The sequence below is a fragment of the Tilletiaria anomala genome, assembly GCF_000711695.1.
Source record: "Tilletiaria anomala UBC 951 chromosome Unknown K437scaffold_52, whole genome shotgun sequence".
In the NCBI taxonomy this organism is placed as follows: domain Eukaryota; kingdom Fungi; phylum Basidiomycota; class Exobasidiomycetes; order Georgefischeriales; family Tilletiariaceae; genus Tilletiaria; species Tilletiaria anomala.
In genome coordinates, this window is record NW_013546970.1 from 12,257 (window position 1) to 27,549 (window position 15,293).

Here is a 15,293-nt window from a genome sequence, read left to right on the forward strand (position 1 = left end):
CATCAATCCACTCGCGAGAGCGTGGGCAACATACCGGCCGAGCGATCAGGTGAAGTGATGGGAGGACGGCAGCCGGCGGACTCTGCAAGTAGCGAGCCTGCCTTTTCCCGTCGAGAAGGGAAATAGTCACGTGACTTAGTTGCCGGGTGCGGGCGTGGGGTGCTATTGCTGATGGTAGACCGACCATACGGCACATGCGGCGTATGGTACTGTGACTTCTATGAGTCTAGCCATGATCCTAACCCTAACCCCCACGCTCACAATAGCTCCGCTCTGCGAATTACGTACGCAAGCTATGTCAACATTAGCCCAGGGCCCATTATTGGCTGAAAGGTACGCCTGGGCCCCATGTTGGTAATTGGATCAACCAAGCGCATCGGATGCAAGTCACCGAGACGACGACGCTCGCCTTTGTCGGTCGCAAGGCGCTGTGGCTGACCTTGGGGGGAACAACCTTGTTCTTGCTCGACGGCCTAAGCGAGTGTGGGAGCGTGCAAACAGTGGAGACGGACCAGTCAAGCCTCCAGGGGAAACAGCTGCGCATGTGCTAGACGAGAGGTTTCTTCCATCACGCCGCCTTAAACAGCATTTGTACGTCCTCTGGAATGCAAACTGGCCGTCGATCAGGTTGACCATTCGTGCTGCCAAGCGTCCAAGGAAAAGAAGGGACGCGTTGACAGGCCGAATCCCTGAAAGACGATCGTTTGGTAGACAGATCAGGTCAATCTCAGCCCGTTGTCCATCAAAACGGTAACGAAGGAGGCAGCACGAGCAAAGGTACAACCATTAGTGGTACTGCTGCCGGGTCATCCTCAAGCACCGTGGGCCCCAGCGCCACCAAGAACACGACAGGCAGCAGCATCATGGGCAAGAAAGCAAGCGGCGGCGCAGCGCAGAGGACGCACACCAATCCGAATGCTACCCAGTTTGATCTCGGAGAGCTCGGCCAATCCATGCCCACCGCGGTGCAGCATGGCTTTTCCAGCATGCTTTTCCGCGGACCGCAGCCAAAGCCAATCACAGGCGGCGGCGAAGTGTCCGAGACATCAGGCAGCACCGTGCGCAGTAGAAATAGCGCTGCAGGGGCAGGTGCAAGTGGAAACGGTGGGCAGCGGAAGGGGAATCATTGGCTCAAGTCGATGCAACGAGCCACTGGCCAAGGCGATGAGGATGACGATGAGGATGACGATGTGGATTCTGGCGTAAGTGACGAGGAGGAGGAAGCGAGCCACGGCGTCCAGAGCGGTGTTGCTGCTCAGGGGCAAAAGGAGGCACCCACTGCCGGCGACGCGTCTGCAGTAGCTGGAATTTCTAAAGGCAAAGGCGCCGCCGTAGGCAAGCAAAGTGCAACCAAAACGGGCAATAGATCTCGAAACCAGCATGAAGCAGCACTGACAGATCCGAAGAAAGCTGCGCAGTACGATGTGCATCGCAACATTGCGTGCGGTAAGAAAAAGCAGCGATCCCACAGCAACGGCGGCGCAGACGGCGGTCTCACAGAGAACAATGCCAGCATGTTCAATGTGCTTGCAGGCGGCGCGCACGGCGGGCCATGTGCTGCGGCAAATGGCGCGGGGGGCGTCGGCATCGAAGAGGAGAGTGCAGATCTGGATAAGGCCCGTAAAGCGCAGAATAGAATCGCGCAGCGCGAGTTCCGCCAGCGCAAGCAGGAGTACATCCGAGCGCTCGAGTGCCGCGTAGAGCTGCTCTCCACCGATCACGACACGCAGGTCGACCGCCTGCGCTGGCTGCTCCGCCAGCTGCTGATTGAGAACAACCAGCTGCGTGCTGTGCTGGGTCTGCTGTCTTCTTTCGTCGGCGAAAAGGGCATGGGCGGCTTCCTCGGCTCGAACCAGGATGTCAAGAAGGAGCTCGAAGAGCTGCTCTTAACCACTTCTGAGCGCACCGTCACACAGGCATGGCACACCTGGCCCGGGCAGAAGGAGAGCGGCGTGCTACGCCAGATGCGTGTCGATGCGCACCTCCCGCCTGAGGGCTTGCCGGAAAGCGCAGACCGGTTCGCGCACCAACAGAAGCAAAGGCACCAAGCGAGCGTGAGCCAGAACAAAGCCAGCAGCCTCGCGGACGAGACAAACAAAGGCCAGAAGCGCAAGGCGGGGGATACCGCCCCTCCGATCGACAGCTCTTCTGGCGGCGCTGGCTCTGCGGCGGCGGACGGGGACGCAGCCTCCAGCGCACGCAGCGCAAGCACAGGTGCGACGCCTGAGGAAGGAGGCATGCAGCACCCAAATGAGCATAGAGCCCCTTTCGGGGACAGCATCCTTGCCGGCTCAAGGGTCGTCAGCAGCGGCTTCAAGAAGCCACGCTTCCTGGAAGCGGATGATCGGGCACCTGATGCTCTGCTTAAGGAACCGCCTTCCTCGAGTTCGAACCACAATCAACTCACGCAGTCGCCCATAGAAATTCAGCAACAGCCCCACCAGCAGCAGGGGTTTCGGATGACATCCAGCTCCAATCATGACCCGATGACCCTCCCTGCCGGAGCGTCAGCAGCTGCGTTCATGGATATGATGCGCAACGTGAGCAGCCACTTGGATGGGTGGCGCCATCACCAGCAACAAGCGCAGACGTCCGTCACGGGGAATGGCAGCGGCATGGAACCTTCTTCGTCCACGTCTGCATCTGCACCTCTGGCCTCGTCCGCTGCCTCGGCTCTGCGGTCCGCACACCAAGGAGCTGGGCCATTTCCTCCGTTTGGCCTCCACGGCACGTTCGGCTTGGGAGGGCTCGACATTTTGCGCGGCATGCCATCCGCAAATGGCGGCAGTGGCGATGGTAGCAGTGTAGACTTGTTGGTAGGTAATGCCAACGAGGGCAGTGAGGGCGTGATGGCAGCTACCTACGGGCCATCGCTGCATCAAGCAGGCTTCTCTGCCATCGGCGAGCTGCCCATATCTGGAAGCCTGCAGAACGACTTCAACCTCGGCTTCTGGCAGGATCAGAATACCATCACAAATGCCTTCGCGGCTGCCGCCTTCCAGGCGATTGGGCGTAGCCAGCCGAACAGCAACGCTGCGTCGCCGGCGGCTGCGAACAGCACGCATGAAGCAGCAGCAGCGGCGGCCGCCGCAGGCTCCAGGATGAGCCCGCTGACGAACAATACATACCAGACGATCCCCGGGATGCAAGGAGGTCCGGGTCAAGCAGCTTCGCCTTCTACTTCGAGCGGCTCGCCGGCATCCGCGCATGTGCGGAAACCAGCCTCAGTGGGCCATGGCCCCACGCATCGGAGCCCGAGCATGGCAGCTGCAGCGGTGGACTCGTCCATGCAGGGCAGCCGCAGTCGAGCGGACTCTGATCTTTCCAAGGCATGCAGCGCGTCTGACTCCGCCACAGGCTCGGTTGCTGCGCCGGGACAGTACAATTGCGGTCCCAAATGCCAGGAAGACTGCGCGGACATACGACACATGAAGTTCACGTTTGAGCGCATCAACAATGCGCGGAAGCGCTTTGGCCGGACGGACCTGCTTCCGCTGTGGACACCACACGAGTGCTCGCACACCGAGTTGAAGCCGGCGGACTTGGAGCGCTTGCGCGAGCTCGATGCGTCAGGGCGCGACTTCCCTAGCGGCATGACCAAGACGGAGGAGGAGCTGGAGCGGCTGAATGGTGAGTGCATGCCGCCGTATCGGGCCACTGCTTTGGGTAGCCCTTTGCGCCGTGTGGTGGCCCATGTGTGGGGCGATGCTGACGGGCCCGACACGTTTTCGTCGCTTTGCACATCAGAGGCGGCGATGCTCAGTTGCCACCACCTGGAGAACTTCCGGCGGAATCCAGCGTACTGCCTGCCGTCGCTTCTGCGGCCATCGGTCAAGCAGCTCAGCATCCCGCACGACCCGCTCATTGACTGCCTCCCGTTCCCCGGCCTGCGCGACTCGCTGATCACTCATCCGAGTGAGATTGACCTGGACGATGTGTACTTCCACATGTGCCAGCAGACGGAAGTGCACGACGGCGACATCATGGCCGAGGGGACGTGGGAGCTCGGCGTGCCGTTCTTGATCCGGTACAAGTGGGTTGCTTGCGAGAGCGTGTGCTCGGGGAGGACGCGTAATACTGACTTGCCGCGCGCGCGCACCTTTTTACTTGGCAGCCATCTGATCGATGATCGGACGCTTTCCGTGTGCAACAAGCACCGTGTCGCTCGCGGAGAGCAGCCTATATCGCGGGCAGACCTCGTGAGCCTAGCGCGCAACTCTGGCTGAAGCGTCGCCAGGCGTCAAGGGCTTGCGAGCCCTGAGGCACCCATCGGTTGAGCACTGTCCTCCTGCTTGCTTCGCAGCGATTCGGTCGCCATTCACGTCGCCTTGCCCATGTATGCTATCTATATTGAATTTGCAAAACGAACTGACAGTCTACAGGTTACAGGCTACAGCGCGTGTGCATGCCCGCGGCCTGCGCGGGCGTGCACGCTGCGCACGAGTGGATCGACGCGCCGCACGACGGCGTCGCGGACGCCAGTAGTGTATGCCGAGCCGCCACCATGCCAGAGGAGGAAGGCGGCGGCGGCGGTGGACGCGCCGAGCGCGGCGCCCGCGAGTGTCTGCGTGGGCGTGTGCAAGCCGAGGTGCACACGCGACCACATCACCGCCGGCGGGAGAAGCAGGCCGAGCGCCGTGGCGGCGGCGGGGATGGTGCCGCGTGCGCCAAGGACCAGGTAGAGGCCCATGAAGGTGATTGTGCTGCGAGAGGGGAACGGCGAGTGAGAAGCGAGCGGCGGGAATCGACGCGGGTGGGAGGTGCGTGGCTTGCTTGCTTGTACGAGAGAAGACTCACGCGCTATGTGTTGAGGGCATGCCATGCGTCGGCGGCTGGCACGTATTGGCGTGCTGGGGGCGCGGCTGGCGGATGAGCTGCTTGAGTGCCTTGGCGAGGAGGGCGGTGGCGAGCGCGGCAGTGAGGTAGTAGACGCTGTGGCTGCTGCAGCGGAGGTGGACGAGTGCGCCGGCGGCGGTGGCCGCGACGATGCGCTGGGTGTGCTTGAGCAGCCAGAGGCCCAGCGGCAGCTCGGGGCGCGGCGGAGCGCCTGCCCGGCGGCGGCAGCGCTGGCGCTGCATCGGTGCGTGAGCGTGTGGGCAGCACAACACTGGGCGGGGGAAGTCTATGGTGTATATATAAGTTAGATATGCACTATGTATATATGTAGTCTGCCACAAAAAACGAGCCAAGGGAAAACGATTACGTAGATGTTCAGCCAACACAAGCTACGGTCATTCCGATTCGGCAGGCCAAGGGGAGTCCCATATAGCCCCATACTGCCGACCGCCCCTCGTGATTTGGCTAAGCCTCCCCCTCGGCAGCGGTGTATAATAGATACTGGGCGTGCTATCTGGGCATGTACCATGTACGGTATGTGCTCCCCAATGCCACCCCTCCCTCCCCCGCCCCAATCCGAAGGCATCGTCCAGGCGCCTCACCGCCTCCCCCTTTGCCACCAGGGACACACGCGGCGAGTGGGCTCACCACAGCCGTCAAGAGGAGAGGCGAGGCGGCCGACTGGGCTGGCGACACGACTAACTGCTGTGATTACCACCCTTTGCACAAGATGTTTCGCCCTGCAACATTCGGCACCATCCTCGCGCTCGCTGCAGCCGTCCTCCTCGCGCTTGTCACGGTCAATACGCCCATCATCAAGTCCATCTACTTTCTGCAGGCTACCATTAGCAGCGGCAGCAATGGCTCCGGGTCCAGCAGCGCACCCGGGAGCAAGACGGCGACGTTTGGCACACTGGGATACTGTATCGACAGCACATGCAGCAAGCCAGCGCTCGGCTATGAATTCGGTGTGTCAGCTTACTCTCTCTTTGTTTCCTTTTCTCTCTCTCTCTCTGACACGCCATCGCCCGCCACTCTTCCTCTCACGGTAGATCCAAATGGACTGCTGGGCATCTCTTACATCCCGCGCCAGTATACTGGCCTCGCCGTCAAAGGCTTGACTTACACACTCGTCCTTCACCCTGTTGGTGAGTGCACATTGTTGAAATGCACAGCCCCAATATGCCACGATCCATCGCAAATTGACATGCTGAATTCCGATCTGCCCAGCATGCGCCATCTCCATTGTCGCCGTCCTGCTCGGCATCCTCGCCCACTGCAGCGAGATGGCCATGGGCTGCCTCGGCGCCTGTGCGACGGGCACCGCAGCGGGCATCGCACTGATTGCCTTTGGGCTCGATCTGGCCCTCTTCCTGATCGCCAAGAAGCGTATCGAGTCCATCAACGGCGGCTCGGCCCAACTCGGCTCGGCCCTCTGGCTGACCGTCGCAGCATGGGTCCTGCTCGCCCTCGGCGGCTGCACGTTCGGGTGCGGAATGTGTGGTGGCGGTAGCGGCGGGCGGAAGCGCAGGGGCGACCGCGGCAAGGACTCTTCCGCTGGCTATGGGCAGCGGCCGATGGGCAACGACTACTACGCCGAGCGCATGCGTATGGACGCGCTCGAAGCTGAGGCAGACCGCAAGCGTCGCCAGAACGACTATGACCGCAACGCAAAGGACCTGCCCAAGTTCGCAGAATACGTCACCGAGCACGAAATCCCGCTCAAGGACGACTACGAAGACAGCCCAGCGGACGCAGTCAGAGCGCCGGCAGCAGGACTCGCGGGCGCAGGAGCACATGCTGCGCCCAGCCATGCAGGCTACTCGGATCCCTACAACCAAGCGGTGACTGGCTACGCCTACTCGGATCCGCACAACGTCCCTGCAAACGTGCCAGGCGTCGGAGAAGGATACGGCAGGCGCCAGCCGTCGCAGCCGCAAGGGTACACCCACTACCCAGAGCCGTCATACACTCCTGGCATCGGGCCACAGCCGTATCGCGACGGCCTCGAGTCCGGCGGTGAAGGTGAACCCGGGCCCCGTTACTTCGCCCCGCAACCGCAATATCCCGCACATGGCGCTGAGCCGTCCGAGTACAGCCACGGCACGCCGTATGCACCAGCACGTACGCCGTCCGCTGTCGTTGCTGGAGACTTTCGATCGCCGTCCGCAGCACCGAGCCAGTACGCGCGGTCGTACCATCAGCATCAGTACTCAGCCGGCCACAGAGGCTACAGCTCACAGTACGACCAGCAAACACCCTTGCCGCCGATGCTGCAGCCACTACCGCCTCCAGAGCCGCACCAGCGAAACACGTCGCGCGAGCATCAGCACTACGACTACGACAGTATGCACACTTACGCGTACAGTGGCTCCCATCCCATCCACCGCGCGGCCGACACGTCGCCCGACGACCACGCTGCACGCGCCGCCGCGGATGACTTTGGGCTCGACGCCATCATCACGAGCCCGTCGTCGCGCGAGCCGTCGCACGCGCTTCTGCCCACTCCGTCGACCGCGCCGCACGGCCACACGCATGCGCAGTCCGTGTCTCACTACACGGACGCCATGGAGTCACATGATCCCATGCAGCCGCCTGGGTACAGCTCCGCATATGGGCATTCCTACATGTCAGACTACAAGCCTTGACCTTGCCACTTTTGCACGGCCTGCACCACTCTCACACCACACGGACTATGCGCCCTCTCCTGCACTCTCCCGGCGTCATAACATTTTCTGCGCGCTGCTTTGTTCAACATTCAATGAACTTTTGTACCAATCTATCGCATGTAGAGTAAAAAGAACGCTGCCCCTCGGAAGCACCGTGCTCGTAAGCGGTGCACCATGCACTGCACCTACTTCCTGCCATCTCACCATTGCAATCGTATTACAATGCACCCCCAATCTTATTTCGGTCGCCGCGCCATGCCGACAGTCTTGACATGCTCCCACACCTCGGGCCTCTCAGTGCGCAGGCGCTGCCGCAATATCTCCCATTGGTCCTTTACGTCCTCCGGCGCGTTCGCGCGGTCCCGCTCTCGAGCGGCGAACTTCAGCAGGACTCGGAACAAGCGCACCTCCTCGTGGTCCACTGCGACCTTCTCAACAGCGTCACATTGCTGCTGCTGCTGCTGGTCCCATTGCCGTGGCGTTCTGCTCTTCGCGCTTCCTTCGAACGCACCCTGCTCCACCCTCGTCCAAGCCAGCGCAATGCTCTCGCGTAGGCGCCATAAACGACACAGAAACTCGTGGTACGACAGGAGTGCATTCGGATTGAGGACCAGTGGCAGCGGCCGTGACGACGTTTTTGTGGCCCCCTGCATACTGCGTGCATCCAGGCTCTGCGCCCACGCGTACGCCCTTCGCGCTTCCATCGGCAGCCTCGCCCACGCGCACAGGTCAAAGACGATCGCGAGCGTCGCGCCGTCGATCGGCGCCGAGCCGGCTTGCAGGCTGTGCCATATGTCGAGCGCCGCGTCGACATGGCCGAGATGGTTGTACGCGTTCATGAGCGTGTTGAGCAGCCCAATGTCCGGCTCGAGGTCCAGATCGGCTTGGAGCACCTCGTGAATCGTAATGACGTGTTCCTTCAGGTTGTCTCGCTCTGCGGCCGACATCGAGGGCGAACATCTGCTGATAATCTCGCCGAGTAAGTCTGTATACTCGGCTGCTGAAGGAAGGCCGCGGGCCTTGGCCAACGCGGAGAATACACTGATAAGCGCATCGCGGGAGAGGCCCTGCGGCCTTCCGTGGCCTGTCGTTGCATTGAATCTTCGACGTAAAAGCGTCTTGATGTAGTTTTGGATCTCATTCGGTGGGAGATGCCCGAGCGCCGTCCGCTTGCAAACATTCAGCGCGCGGCTGGTTATCTGGACGACTTGCTCTTCGCGATCAGCTTGCAATGCGAGCTTTGTGGCAATCGGTACCAGGTGCTCCGGGAGAACAATAACCGCTGAGGTGTTCATATTTCCTAGGAGTGCGATGGCGCGGTCGACCGACGCAGTCGCAACACAGATCTCCAAAAGATCCAAATAAATACTGTAGCCGCCTTGGCGACTGAGCTGAGCTTCATCATGCCTGTTCAGAAGCTGATCGTAAATTGAAAAGGCACTGCCAACATCGGGGATGAAAGACTTGCGATGCGCCAAGATGACCTGACCCGCCGCTGAAATGGGGACATTTATGCCTTGCTGCGCACACTTCTGGAGCAACAGCTCCGCTTCAGCTCTGCTAGCGGGTGAGACCTGCGCCGCGCTGGAAACGTCACCTCCTGCTCTTTCGTCAGGCGATTGCACCAGGGCGCACACGCAGAACTCCCAAGCCTGTGGAGGGGCTGGCAACCTTGTCAAGGATTCGACTTTGGCAACCAGTTGAAAAGCGTCTTCGAATGACCACACTACGCCCTCGATCAACGCCTGCAGCGAGAGCAACGTCATGAATGTGGATGGGTCATTCACTGGTACTGAAGACGATTCCACACCGACAAAATATGAAACAGCGGCGGATGGCGACTCGACAGCGGCTATATGCCTCAGCAGGCCATCGAGTCCCTCCTCGGTGACAGGGCGACCTTTAAGCTCATTGGCGATAGCTCTGGCCAGTGCCAGGTGATGCTGTGCCGGATGCAGCTGAAGAAGTGCCTGCGAAAGACCTGGAGTTGAAGTCGACGCCAGTGTCGCAGAGCTTGTCGAGACCCCCAGATGTCTCGAAGCTTGCAAGGTGTCGCCGCGGCACCAAGCGAGATGGCTAAATAGACAGTCAAGGCCTACCCTTTGCGATGGCGAAAGTTCACAAGCCCCTCGCAGATTGTGCTCGATGACCCGTGAGGCAAGCTCAAGCCTCCCTTTGCGAATGAGCCGATTCAGCAGGAATGACCCGTCTTCGATGTCAAGCTGGCATCCTGGCCGTGCTAGTAGCGCGACTGCCTGATCGAGCAGTTGTCCACCAACGAACCCTGGATCTGCATCACCTTTCGCCAGACATCTTGCAATGAGTTTGACCTGCACTGTACTCAAAATGGTTCCAAACTTTTCGAGGAGGGACCCGACTTTGGCAAAGAGCAGAGCGTCGAGCGCCGGCACCCACTGCTGAGGGTTGCGCGACAGGCTGCTGGCGACGACATCAAATGCAGATGTGAGAGAAAAGCGGATGGTTTTGCCATCTATCCGCTCTAACCTTCCAATTGAACGCCCGATCTCCTTCTCTAATGAAGGGAGGAGCCGGTGCAGGGTGTCCATATCTGCATGTTGAACGGCATGGTGCCACTCTATAAAGATCGGCGGCGCATCTTGCGACAATGAGGGATGTGCCGCTGCATCGAAGAAGCCAGCCGCCGCGTTTTTGGAGCCTGAAGGTGCCCTGGTGCTAGAATGCAGAGAATGGATCCTGCTGCTACCGCTGGCATGCACGATTCCCTGCTCCCTGCCGAAGCATGGCAGGCGGACCTGAAGGTACCTCGTCGGCGGCTTGCATTGTGCGAGCGCAAGGCAAACCTGAGCAGGCCGGCAGCGAACCGCGGAGGCGTTCATAGCATGCTGCATGCGTCATGCTCGCGGCATAGCATCCTGGCCACAGGGACAGCTCCTACTTTCAATCGAATGAGCTTGTGACCTGCGAGAGCTTGTCAGTTGCGGGTGTTCACTAGACGCAAGACACTGCAGGCTGCTTGTGCTTCTGTCGAGAGCGGAACGCGGTACGTGTCTCCAAGAAGAGGTAGTTGCATCCGTCAGCCTCTGACTTGGCCAACCATTGGATAGACCGAGCTTCTCGCCTCGCTGCAGCCGCTAAACATATCTAACGGAGGCCTCCATTTGCTTTATGAATGCTCTGCCAGGCCGGGACCAAGTCGCCTAAATCACCAACCTCAAAGGTCTCTTCAAGATGTCGGAAAAGGTCAAGGAATTCATCGACATTCCGCAGAGCTTCATCAAGGAAGGCACTCAGGTGAGGATCACTTGTTAGCTTGGCCTGCCTCGCGCGTCGCCTCGAGCGACTCAGTGCAGAATGGCTGACCGCGGCTGTATGGACTGCGACTATGGCCGCTTGCTCGCTTCTTGTGAACCCAGTTCATGACAAGATGCACCAAGCCTAACCAAAAAGGTGAGTGTGGCAAGAAGTGGGCGGATGTTCACCCGTTAGGCCTGACACATCGCCACTCGGGCTGGTACTTCGTTCGCCTCAGAATACATCCAAATCTGCCGCGCGGTCGGGATGGGGTTCGTCGTAATGGGGTTCATCGGGTACTTTGTCAAGCTCATCCACATTCCGATCAACAATATCGTGAGTAGCGGTGATGATGAGCCTGGCTTTCATCACGTCCTCCTCTCCTGCTGACCATCTTTCTGACCACACTGCATCCTCCCGCTGCAATGGGTCGCAGTTAGTGTGGGTGCCTTCTCAACTCTCTTCCTTTTTATTCGATGGGCAATGCTGACATATTGGCTTCATCTACTGTCAGCGGCGGTGCATAGAGAGTACATCACCTCGCTGTATTCCACGTCGCGGACTAGAATCTCTTCCGGATTTCATTGCATCCCTCTTCAGCATCTATTCCATGGCTCTCCTCTCTTGCTCGAACTTGCTGAGCACGCGCGCCTCATACATGTTGCCCAGCTCCGTGGCACTGCTTTGGATCCAGGCAGAGCTCATGATCTGCGAAGCGCGAAGGCGTCTGGCTGGCTCGGGATGGAGCAACGCGGCAACAAGTTTCTTGGCTGATAGGGACACAATGGCAAGAGCAGCCCAGACGAGTCAGATGCTAACCTGCGAAGAAGTTGGGCGACGGGCTTACCATCTTGGTTGACATAGTCGTCGATCTCTGTGTACACGGCGCCCATGATGCGGTTGACGAGATCCTGCTTCGCCTTGGCGGCATACTCCATGTCAGCGACGGAGCCATCGAGCATGATCAGCTCCTCGTCTTCTTCGAGGCCATGCTGGCGAATCCACCTTCGATCGATGACGCCGCTCTCGAGCAGGTGCTGCTGGATTTGGAACTGCAGATGCTCAAGGTTGATATGATCGCCGTGATCGAAAGGGTGCGATCCGCTCAACGTCAGGTGCAGCGTTGCGCCCATGGCCCACAGGTCCAACCCGCGCGGGTCGTACTCCTCCCCTGTGACCTTGACTCTCAGAGCTTCGCTGGAGAGGTAGACGAGCGTCCCGCAGAGGCTGCTCGAGCGAGGTGGTTGGTTACCGACAAGTTGGAAGCCCGTCGCGAGCCCAAAGTCGCCCAGCTGGATGCGCGGGAAACGACCATAGTTGAGCAGTAGGACATTCTCTGGCTTGATGTCTCGGTGGGCTATGCCTTTCGCGTGCAGGTACTGGACGGCCTTGGCGAGCTGGTAGAAGATGAACTTTGCCTCCGAGTCCGTCAAGCGGCCGTGGTTGCCACACACGTAGTTGAAGAGGTCGCCAGCACAAACAAGGTTCATGAGAAAGTACCTGTGAGGCGGAAGGAAGGACGCAAGCTGTAGCTGGCGCCTCGCGCTGTTGTCAGAAGCAATCACTCACACGTGCTGCTCGTCTTGTGTCCAGTCGATAAGTTTGTTGATGTTGGGCTGTTGTCGACATCACTAGTCAGTCACGGTCGCGAAGATGAACACTACACTCCTTACATGCGTCAACCTCTTGAGCAGCTTGTATTCCCTGCGCAGATTCTTACGGTCTTCTTCGTTGACTAACAATGACTTGGGCTGCCTCTTGCATGCCACTTGATAACCTGTCTTGCTGTCCGAAGCGAGTAAGACCAATGCGTAACTCCCGCTATAAGTGCCTTTCTTGGTCAGCTAATGGCCCGACGCGCGTCGTGCGGCGTCCTTGAACATCCAACACTCACGTCCCCAAGACCCTGCTCGAGATACGCCAACGCTTGAGCTGGGTTGATATAAGCAACATGAGCGCACATATAGCTCATCTCCTTGCACGTCACACCTGGCGCACCTCGACGCTCTCCTTGGCAGCAAGCTGATCCTCTTTGACGAGGTGCACATATGTAAAGCTCTGGCATCCAGGGATTTGAAGAACGTCGCCATGTGTGAGAATCGCAAAGGAGCCTTTCATCTTCTCCCCGTTGAGCAAAAGGCCGAGCGTGGAGATGTCCTGCAAGACCCAATGACGATCAAGGGCGGTGTGCGCTTAGCGCTCAACATTCATTCAAGCAAGGAGCGCCTGATTTGCGACGCTTGCAGCACCAAGAAGCGCACCTCGCAGTAGACAAATGAGTGATTCGAATCAGTTCTGCAGAGGAGAGGCGTCAATGTGTGCTCTTCTCAGGCAGATAAAATGCAGTCTGAGCCCCAACCTGTGAGCATACAACCGGAAATGCTGCGCATCAAGCATTTTGGAGGTCAGGCGCACATCAAACAAGGCCGCTCCTGAGTATCGTGCTTACGCTTCTCGACACGCGAGGATCAGGCACAACGTAGTCGCTGCCAAACCAGAAGAGAGACGGAGAAACGAAGGCGAGGACAACACCAGAGCTTGGAAGGTCAGCACACTGGTAGCGAGCAACGTGTCTGTGGTGCACGAACGAGTCCGCATTGCGTCCGACGATGAAAGGCCTGTTGATCTGCAGGGAAAGTACTATCACGCGAAGGCATGCGGTCGATCGGAAAGTCAGCAATCAGCCAACCGAACTGTGAACGCACGGTGCGGGACTCTTTGAAAAAGCAGATGTAATCATGTTTGTGGCAGAGGGGAACTGTGCGGAAGGCATACCCTGCTTCAATCCTGCTCTGCCGGTCTCAAGTCTGGCCACCTCATGCGCGGGATCGTACTTGTCCTCGCTAGAGCTGCGCACGATACGGATTGCCGGCTTGCGCTTCATGGGCCTCGATTGAGATGTGCTGCCAGCAGCCATCACATTGCCCGCGTTGCATTGGGCTTCATCTTTGCCATCCACGTTCATGGCGACTGGATCACTCGTGAGCATATTAGGCGAGGAGGGCAGCAGCAGCAAGTCCAACCCTTCGTCGCTCAGGGGGATCTTTCGCTTTTCCCTGCTCTTTGCTTCATCTTTGAATTTCGGCTTTGATTGATTGCATGGTTCGATCGCGCAGGCCATGTCTTGCAATGCAGAATCTTCGCATGATTTTCCCTCAAGCTCCCAGACCTTGCAAGCAATGAGCTCTTTCGCGGTCGTAAAGCCGGATGTATGCGCGTCTTTCACTTTGGGAGCTTTGGGATAATGCGACACAAGAGCGCGAGCGGGAGGGTCGCAGATTCTGGAGCTCATTGCCGTCATACCAGATGGAGGAGCCCAGGTAGCCTCTGAAGTGGCAGGTGAAAGCTTGATGGGAGGCAGCTGAATGCGTTTGCGCTGTGGTCCTCTTTCCTGAGCTTGCGCAGAAGAGGCATTGCAAGGACCTTGGCTTGTGCTTGTAGCGCTCATGATGTCCCTAGCCATTTGCAAATCATCTGCATCGACGTGCAAAGAGACTGAGTGGAAGTGGCGAGGAGCGTCTGCCAGCGAGCTTGCTGATGTAAGTGGGATGATTGCGGACGCTATCGCTTCAGATCTGTCAGCCTGCGTAGAGGAGCGCGATTGATCTCGGTGTGGCGAGCGTAAGTTCTGAGTCCAGCAGCATACAGCTAGGTTCGCCATGTTCTCAATGTTGGCGCACTGCTTGAACAAAGGCTTCCTTTTTGGTGGAAGGTGTCGCAAGGGCAGCTCCAATCCGGGTCAACCGTCACCGTGTGTGCGTGACACAGTTCATCAGAGCGGAACTTGTGACATTTCTTTTTAGGCTCGCTCCCTGATTGCACTTTTCAAGATCCAACGGTGGGGTGACGTCACAGCACATTGGGAAGGTGGGGCCAAGCACGGCAGCGATCGCTGATAGAACATCTTCCCAGCGAACCCACTATGGACAAAACTGCTGTTTCGAGCTTCCTCTTCTGGACAAGTGCGGTCTGCGGATGCCGCTACCGGCTCCGAAGCTGGGCACGCTTGACAGACAGGACAAATCTGCATAGGTAAGCAGTCAGCTTTCAGCTCGTCAGAGGGCCAGGCGGTGGAAGACATCCACACATCGGCCAGAAGAATGAGTGAAAGAACACATGTGAGGCGATGCAGAGGTGCGCATCGCGTTCCCCGTTGATGAATCCGTTGACTGTGTATACCGTGGAGCCAACTGGGTCAGGGCGTTGGCAGGCGTTGATCTGACGATCTCCGAATTACATTCAACAGCGAATACGAAGGTGGAACGTCAGGTGGCTAAGTATAGGGTTACTGTGTAGAAGATATATGGACTGGAAGATGTGGCGATCGGGTGGGCGCAGCGCGCCTGACACGCCTGATACTGTCCCTCTCTCCGTCAGTCGCCCCCACACGGTGCAGCCCCTCTGTCCGTAGACTACAAGATTGCATGAGACGCGAGGAGGCACAAGGTCAGAGGGGGTGGGGCTGGGGTGATTTGTGAGCGTGAAAGGGCAGGCAGTGAGGCAAGAGACTGCGGA

At 58.8% G+C, this 15,293-nt stretch overlaps 7 protein-coding genes across 7 annotated transcripts; 3 read left to right on the forward strand and 4 right to left on the reverse strand.

The window, feature by feature from the left end:
- Positions 1–743: 743 nt before the first annotated feature.
- On the forward strand, positions 744–4,316 carry K437DRAFT_138437 (uncharacterized protein). The gene is made up of 3 exons (XM_013387276.1): positions 744–3,630; positions 3,748–4,033; positions 4,115–4,316. Exons 1-3 carry the CDS (start codon positions 864–866, stop codon positions 4,224–4,226), a joined length of 3,165 nt encoding a protein of 1,054 aa, XP_013242730.1. The 5' UTR covers positions 744–863; the 3' UTR covers positions 4,227–4,316.
- A 74-nt stretch (positions 4,317–4,390) lies between these two features.
- On the reverse strand, positions 4,391–5,078 carry K437DRAFT_274579 (PAP2-domain-containing protein; the record flags this gene model as incomplete). The annotated part of the gene is made up of 2 exons (XM_013387277.1): positions 4,391–4,703; positions 4,798–5,078. 2 exons carry the CDS (start codon positions 5,076–5,078, stop codon positions 4,391–4,393), a joined length of 594 nt encoding a protein of 197 aa, XP_013242731.1.
- Positions 5,079–5,566: 488 nt separating this feature from the next.
- K437DRAFT_268790 (pali-domain-containing protein) lies at positions 5,567–7,484 on the forward strand (the record flags this gene model as incomplete). The annotated part of the gene is made up of 3 exons (XM_013387278.1): positions 5,567–5,804; positions 5,889–5,984; positions 6,067–7,484. 3 exons carry the CDS (start codon positions 5,567–5,569, stop codon positions 7,482–7,484), a joined length of 1,752 nt encoding a protein of 583 aa, XP_013242732.1.
- On the reverse strand, positions 7,453–10,422 carry K437DRAFT_274581 (uncharacterized protein). Its single transcript, XM_013387279.1, has one exon. It carries the CDS (start codon positions 10,373–10,375, stop codon positions 7,742–7,744), a length of 2,634 nt encoding a protein of 877 aa, XP_013242733.1. The 5' UTR covers positions 10,376–10,422; the 3' UTR covers positions 7,453–7,741.
- Positions 10,423–10,590: 168 nt separating this feature from the next.
- Positions 10,591–11,382, forward strand: K437DRAFT_257068 (protein translocase SEC6). Its single transcript, XM_013387280.1, has 5 exons — positions 10,591–10,778; positions 10,901–10,934; positions 11,017–11,114; positions 11,215–11,219; positions 11,293–11,382. The coding sequence occupies exons 1-5, from the start codon at positions 10,716–10,718 to the stop codon at positions 11,303–11,305; spliced, it is 213 nt and encodes a 70-aa protein (XP_013242734.1). The 5' UTR covers positions 10,591–10,715; the 3' UTR covers positions 11,306–11,382.
- K437DRAFT_138511 (kinase-like protein) lies at positions 11,208–13,177 on the reverse strand. The gene is made up of 6 exons (XM_013387281.1): positions 12,777–13,177; positions 12,673–12,710; positions 12,452–12,599; positions 12,348–12,394; positions 11,626–12,278; positions 11,208–11,548 (listed from the first exon to the last, which is right to left on the reverse strand). Exons 1-6 carry the CDS (start codon positions 12,894–12,896, stop codon positions 11,382–11,384), a joined length of 1,173 nt encoding a protein of 390 aa, XP_013242735.1. The 5' UTR covers positions 12,897–13,177; the 3' UTR covers positions 11,208–11,381.
- K437DRAFT_138522 (uncharacterized protein) lies at positions 13,095–14,581 on the reverse strand. Its single transcript, XM_013387282.1, has one exon. The coding sequence runs from the start codon at positions 14,437–14,439 to the stop codon at positions 13,459–13,461; it is 981 nt and encodes a 326-aa protein (XP_013242736.1). The 5' UTR covers positions 14,440–14,581; the 3' UTR covers positions 13,095–13,458.
- Between the last annotated feature and the right edge of the window lie 712 nt (positions 14,582–15,293).

What these genes read in the sequence shown, in the direction of transcription:
- K437DRAFT_138437 (XM_013387276.1), top strand. Translation starts at nt 864, where the DNA reads ATGGGCAAGAAAGCAAGCGGCGGCGCAGCGCAGAGGACGCACACCAAT. An exon ending in GGAGCTGGAGCGGCTGAATG is followed by an intron (nt 3,631 to 3,747) that starts GTGAGTGCATGC and finishes TTTGCACATCAG; the next exon opens with AGGCGGCGATGCTCAGTTGC. An exon ending in CCGTTCTTGATCCGGTACAA is followed by an intron (nt 4,034 to 4,114) that starts GTGGGTTGCTTG and finishes TTTACTTGGCAG; the next exon opens with CCATCTGATCGATGATCGGA.
- K437DRAFT_274581 (XM_013387279.1), bottom strand. Translation starts at nt 10,375, where the DNA reads ATGCAGCATGCTATGAACGCCTCCGCGGTTCGCTGCCGGCCTGCTCAG.
- K437DRAFT_257068 (XM_013387280.1), top strand. Translation starts at nt 10,716, where the DNA reads ATGTCGGAAAAGGTCAAGGAATTCATCGACATTCCGCAGAGCTTCATC. An exon ending in TCATCAAGGAAGGCACTCAG is followed by an intron (nt 10,779 to 10,900) that starts GTGAGGATCACT and finishes TTGTGAACCCAG; the next exon opens with TTCATGACAAGATGCACCAA. An exon ending in CACCAAGCCTAACCAAAAAG is followed by an intron (nt 10,935 to 11,016) that starts GTGAGTGTGGCA and finishes CGTTCGCCTCAG; the next exon opens with AATACATCCAAATCTGCCGC.
- K437DRAFT_138511 (XM_013387281.1), bottom strand. Translation starts at nt 12,896, where the DNA reads ATGAAAGGCTCCTTTGCGATTCTCACACATGGCGACGTTCTTCAAATC. An exon ending in ACACAAGACGAGCAGCACGT is followed by an intron (nt 12,279 to 12,347) that starts GTGAGTGATTGC and finishes TCCGCCTCACAG; the next exon opens with GTACTTTCTCATGAACCTTG. An exon ending in CGACTATGTCAACCAAGATG is followed by an intron (nt 11,549 to 11,625) that starts GTAAGCCCGTCG and finishes TGTCCCTATCAG; the next exon opens with CCAAGAAACTTGTTGCCGCG.
- K437DRAFT_138522 (XM_013387282.1), bottom strand. Translation starts at nt 14,439, where the DNA reads ATGGCGAACCTAGCTGTATGCTGCTGGACTCAGAACTTACGCTCGCCA.